Source organism: Dipodomys spectabilis, unplaced genomic scaffold, assembly GCF_019054845.1.
Source record: "Dipodomys spectabilis isolate Male_0828 unplaced genomic scaffold, ASM1905484v1 ptg000061l, whole genome shotgun sequence".
In the NCBI taxonomy this organism is placed as follows: Eukaryota; Metazoa; Chordata; class Mammalia; order Rodentia; family Heteromyidae; genus Dipodomys; species Dipodomys spectabilis.
Genome location: NW_024870738.1, coordinates 3,210,347 through 3,216,346, shown reverse-complemented (window position 1 = coordinate 3,216,346; position 6,000 = coordinate 3,210,347). Strand labels below are relative to the sequence as shown.

At 43.2% G+C, this 6,000-nt stretch overlaps 1 protein-coding gene across 3 annotated transcripts in view; it reads right to left on the bottom strand.

The window, feature by feature from the left end:
* Positions 1–866: 866 nt before the first annotated feature.
* Ofd1 (OFD1 centriole and centriolar satellite protein) overlaps positions 867–6,000 on the bottom strand; it is a 34,719-nt gene continuing 29,585 nt past the window's right edge. For 2 of the 3 annotated variants that reach the window (XM_042680542.1, XM_042680540.1), the window contains exons 20-23: positions 3,111–3,268; positions 2,145–2,297; positions 1,612–1,667; positions 867–1,046 (exon numbers count right to left, since the gene is read on the bottom strand). In XM_042680542.1, the coding sequence (XP_042536476.1) occupies positions 998–1,046; positions 1,612–1,667; positions 2,145–2,297; positions 3,111–3,268 (416 nt within the window). In that variant the 3' untranslated portion in view covers positions 867–997. Of the gene's footprint in view, positions 1,047–1,611; positions 1,668–2,144; positions 2,298–3,110; positions 3,269–6,000 lie in introns of those variants that run through there. The other variant, XM_042680543.1, reaches the window with a different exon arrangement.

Sequence of the window (6,000 nt, the reverse complement as noted above, 5' to 3'; positions counted from 1 at the left end):
TTTTAAAAATAAAGAACAGAAGTGTATTTCTTGTGGTTTGGTTCAGGGACCAGTTGCGGGCCTGCTTCCACAATGGTACCTTGTTGTATCCTCCAAAGGAATGAATACTATGTCTTCAAATTGTGAGACAACAAAAAGGCCTAGCTAATTCCCTCCAACCTTTATCAAAGGTCCTTAATTCTATTCAGGAGGGTTCTGCCCTTGACTCAATTACTTACTAGAGGTCCACTTCTTAATTTAATGCCATGATCAGTGGAGTTTAGGTCCAAATGCATGATGTTTTTGAGGGACAATTTAAATCACAACAGGTATTAAGATGACTATTGCTAGAGCTTAGAAAAATCTGTCTTTATGTGCAGGGAGAAACCGTGAGAGTGCTAGAAGATGGCCTCAGGTTTTCCAAGTCATAGGCCAACTCTGAAGATAAAGGCACATTGCATAGACTTTCAAACTGTTGGCCTAGAGTTTGATCAGTAAGTTTTCATGATGCTTCCAGCATCAGAGTTTTTGCCTGTGAATACAGGACCACTATAATGAATGAGAAAAAATTTTTCAGTCATGGAGCTTGAACTCAGGGACAGGACACTCACTGTCCCTGAGCTGTTTTTTGGTTTTTGCTCAAGGCTAGCATAGCATTCTACCACTTTGAGTCACAGTTCTACTCCCAGTTTTGGAGTGGTTAATTGGAGAGAAGTGTCTCATGGACTTTCCAGCCCGGGCTGGCTTCAAACCTTGATCTTCAGATCTCAGCCTCCTGAGTAGCGATGATAGAAACAAGCAGCCAGTAGCCAGCTATGAATGAGAAATTCTACACTTGATCAAGTTACTCTGGGTTCATATAGCACCAAAATAAAATCATGTAAAAATCACACTCGATGACACAGGTTTTTTTTTTTAATTGAGAGTTTTGTCTGATTACAAGGAAACATTTAACAAGGAGTCCATGTTGTGTAACTTCTCATTGTTGCATACAAGAAGTTAGGCTGCCAACATGAGATTACCAGATGTCATCTGGCTCTTCCTCTTCCTGAGACATGCCTGTGAGACTAAATTACACAAACATTAGAAATTTCAAACATTCATGTCAAGCTGGAGATCTTCAGAATGTTCTCAATCTTTCCCTGGGGGATTTCTGCCCTGACATATAATTAGTATCAGGATCAGTTTCACAAGATCACAATGGACTTTTCTTAAGTCAGGTGTTTTTTCCTTTGCATCAGCCCAGGCTAGCCTCAAATTCATGATCATCCTCACTCAGGCATGCATCACCACACCCAATTTAGAAGGCAGTCATTTTGGCTGCTTCAATAATTTCTTAAAGGCAACCTCAAATGTTAGAACCATATGAGCAACAAATGTTTGCTTAAAGAACAGTGTTGGGGTGGGACCGGGAAGGTGGCTCAGTGGTAGAGTGCTTGCCTTGCATGCATGAGGCACTGGGCATTGATTCCTCAGCACCACATAAGCAGAAAAAGCTGGAAGTGGCACTGTGGCTCAAGTGGTAGAGTGCTAGCCTTGAGCTGAAGAGCTGAGGGACAGTGCCCAGGCCCAGAGTTCAAGCCCCATGACCGACCAAAAAAAAAAAAAAAAAACAGTTTTGGGAAACCATACCTCTCATCCTTGTCAGTAGATGGTAGTGTGTCTACTAGGGAGCATTCTCCAGATATCTAATAGGAAGATGGAAGAAGAATTTTGGAATCGAGTTAATTTTTTGAAACACTGATTTCTCTAAGAACTATCTTTTAAATATATAGGCAATAAGAATCTTAGCATGACTCTTTACTGTGAAATTTTAGAAAAACACCTCAAAGTACAGTATACATTTTTCAACACTCATAATTCAGACTTAGAAAAAGCATCTTACAATTACTGCATTCATTATCCAATGACAGATGATCATTTCCAGTTTGACTAAGATATCTCAACCTATATAAACTCACACAAATCAACATGTCTTCATCTTTTTGCCCAAGTCAACATGATGAAATTTTGTTGAAATATTTAAAAGATTTGAGATTCTATTTTAAGTATACATTTTCTATGTTTCTAATCTTTTTTGTCTTCAACAAAGAAGACAGAAAATAAACCACTGCCCTCCACTCCTCTGTTATCCATAGAACATGCCCTGTCAATAGAATAGGAACCTTATTTGCAGATGCTTGTTCTCGTTGCTGCTGGATGACTCTCATGTACTTCTCTAAAGGATTTTCTTCCTGAGCTGATTCGTCGCTCACTTCTTCAACACTTGTTTTTAGTTCTTTTTCCATTTCCAGCTTCAGTGATTCTTCAATCATCCTCTATAAAATAGATAATATACAAATAGGCTTTAAAAGTTTGCCAAGTACTGGTAGCTCATGCCTTTAATCCTAGCTACTCAGGCAGGACACTTAAGAGCTGAGGATCATAGTTTGAAGCCAGCCTGGGCAATAAAGTCGTTGAGACTCTTATCTCCAATGAACGACCAAAAAGATGGAAATGGAGCTGTGGCTCAAGTAGTAGAGCATTAGCCTTGAGAGCTGAGGGACAATGCCCAGGATCTGAGTTCAAGCCCCAGGACCAGCACACACACACAAAAAGCTTTTCAATGTTTAAGAAACATATTAATATAATTACATTTTGTGTGCTAGAGAAATACACACACATGTATTCAAAATGAAGCCATTGATACTACCAATGAGACAAACATGTCATCTCAAGAAAGGAAGTCATTAACTTGCCTCAAATGTCCTGTGCACTGAGACCCAAACCAACAAGGAATCTGAGCACTTTCATGTAGCATGTTAAGTGGCCAGAATAATTCAGGGCATGGAAAGCAAGAAAAAAAAAAAAATTACAGTACAGGAAGAAGGAAGGCAGTATGTGTTCCTGGAAGCAGGGAAATGTTAAAGCAAAGCCCAGTCTGCCTTCTTTGTAAGGATTAAGTGAGAATGCATGTCCAGGTACTTTCACTTTCTTCTGTTAGAAGACAAAGTGAGGCCAGGGATGTTCCCACAGTTGCCTGCCACTTCTCTGCCCTTGGGACACTATTAGTGCATCTTTTTGAGCTCAAGGAACCTTCTGAAGGCATCCAATGGAGAACCTAGTACAGAGACTTAAGTCACACATATTACCCTCTCCTGATCCAGTTTTTCTAGCTCTCTTCGTTCTCTTTCTAGAGCTTCTTGCCGGTCACTCATCCTTCTTTCATCTCTCTGCTTTAGTTCTTTTACATGTTGGTCCCACGTGTTTTCTTCTTCACTTTGCTTTCCATACTCTTTCTGACCTACATCTAGTAAGACAGAAAACAGGGTGAAGAGCTTCCAGCTTCAGGTATATTTTTTCCTCACTTAATACAGGAGAGGTTGGTAGGCAGACCACTTGATTTTTCACTGATTCTGGTGACCTGTTTCAAGCTTCCCTGTCACTGTTATTCTCTTCAAGCTCCTAGACCCACTTGTGGCAATGCACCTTATACTTTTCACCTTATACTTTTTACTTTCTTGAGACCAAAACAAGTCAGCAGGAATGATGCCCAACTAACCCCACTCTACGCTATATTCTCTGTACTTACAGATCTCTCCCCAGCTTCGTGGAGTTCTGCTGTGCTTGATTACAATGTCTTCCATATCTTTGGGATTCTGATTGAACTATTATCCCTGTTTATTTTACACAGCAGTTTCATAACTTTTCCTTCTGAAAAGGGCTCAAGTCTCCTCACCCCATCCTGTTGCTATTCATTCTGTGTTTCCTCCACACTGATGGTCACCCTTCCTGGGGTTTTAGTGATCATCTTGACCCGAATCATTCCCACACCTTTTAAAAAATCTCAATCAGCTGGGCGCTGGTGACTCACACCTGTAATCCTAGCTACTCAGGAGGCTGAGATCTGAGGATCACAGTTCAAAGCCAGCCAGGTAGGAAAAGTCTGTGAAACTCTTATCTCCAATAAACCACTCAGAAAACCACAAGTGGCACTGTGGCTCAAGTGGTAGAGCGCTAGCCTTGAGCTGAAGAGCTGAGGGACAGCACCCAGGCCCAGAGTTCAAGCCCCATGACTGACAAAAAAAAAGTATCCATCGCTCTCTCCAGCACCATATCCATGTTTCCATGGGCTCCCTATCATCAGCATGCGGAAATGCCACAGTGCCAGCTTCATCCCTTAAGTTCTATCAATCCTTTCAGCAAGCTCCTTCTAGGCAATGGTGGTACATGCCTGTGCCTCCAGCTACTCGGGAGACTGAGGCAGAAGGATTGCCTGAGAACTTGTCTTTAAAAAAAGAAAAGATAAAGATCATTTTTGTTTTTGTCGTTTCCTATTCTATAACCACTCAGCCATCGGGGCTGGCTGCATGTTTGAGCATTTCATCTTGCTGGTGCAGAGAGGCTTCTGGTCACCATTTCCCTGGATTGCTGAATAAGGAAGTCAATGCTCCAGCAACCTGGCCATCAGTTCTATGCATTTCCATCTGGGACACTGTGAATTCGTGGTACAGTGAGTCTCAGCTGGTAGCGTCCAACCCCCACAGTGGTTCAGGGTCTGAGAATCTACCTTTTTCCTTCCAAACTGATGCCTGACTTTAGCCATGGTCTTTTGCTTTGCACCGTCACTGGCTTCTTAACCTGAGCTGCACCCTTCCTTCTTCCTCTCCCACCAAACCCAAATGCTGATGTTCCAGATCCAGTTTAAATGCCACTCCTGATTCCCCAACTGACAAGTAAGGACTGTCTAGCATGTGCTTTTCAAAACTCTCAGGTATACTTCATTTCTCCTACTTCTTCTGGACAAGGTCTTTGTTTTTTGTTTTTGTTTTGTTTTTGTCAGTCATGGGCCTGAACTCTGGTCCTGGGCTCTGTCCCTCAGCTCTTCAGCTCAAGGCTAGCACTCTACCACTTGAGCCACAGCACCACTTCCAGCTTTTTCTGCTTATGTGGTGCTGAGGAATCAACGCCCAGGGCCTCATGCATGCAAGGCAAGCATCTACCACTGAGCCACCTTCCCAACCCCCCAAGGCCTATGTTTTAAGTACCTACCTATCCCCCTGTAGCTCTTGGTATAGGTCCCTATACTTTAAATGTTTCATTAAGTCTCGGGCCCCAGCAAAGCCAATAAAGCAGAGAAATCCACAGGTTCACCAGAGCTTTTCATCAGCAGGAGGAAAGGTGACTTCCACGGGTAGAAATGTACTATCTGCCTTGCTGGTGAAGGAAGGGCACTCCTGGATGGTATCCCTTCCTTAGGAGGAATAGCAGCCTCAAAATAGGGGTGAGGAAGCAGGGGGGAGGAGAAGGGAGGAGGCTTCTCTGTAGTCCTGGTGTATATTATGTAGCTATGAGTAGCACACAGAAACCTCTATGATGCAAGTCCAGAAGCATGCGTGTTGGGTACCCCAGACACCAGTTATGAGCTAGACAGCGTTATTACAATGTATATTCTATCTGGAGGCAGACTGCCTAGCTCTTCACTGATTTCCCTAATCTACTGTCAGTTTGGTTCCTTCACTTAGTTCTGAGAAGGCGGACACTGCCCTTGCTCAACTGGGGCAGTGCCTCTCCCCTGAGGGCCTTGGAGATGGCCCCTACATGCAAGACTTTCCATAAAGACAGAAGTGTGTGTGCTGTAGCCCTGCCCCCTAGGAACGCACTCAGCAGCAAAGGCTCTTAGTTAAATCTGGTTAAGTGAATGCTTTCCAAAGCACATTTATCCTGGAGTCAGCAAAGTTAACCTATCCTCATAAAACCTCTTGCTTCTTCCAGTAATTCCACAAGTTCCTGAGTACTGTGGGCTCAATTAAGAAACTGCTAACAAGAGGCTTTTAATATGTCTGGGGGATCATGTCCCCATGTTTGGGAGGGACTAAAGGTGGCTTTACTTGAGACTGTATTGCGAGTTTGTTGCTGGCCAAAGCTGGACCAAAGCAGCAATCTCCTCCCAGCTCAGCTCCCTGCTCCCAGCTCCCACTACCACCAGAGAGGGATGTAGGTGAACTGGAGGAGAGGAAAGAAGCATGGACTGGACAGGAA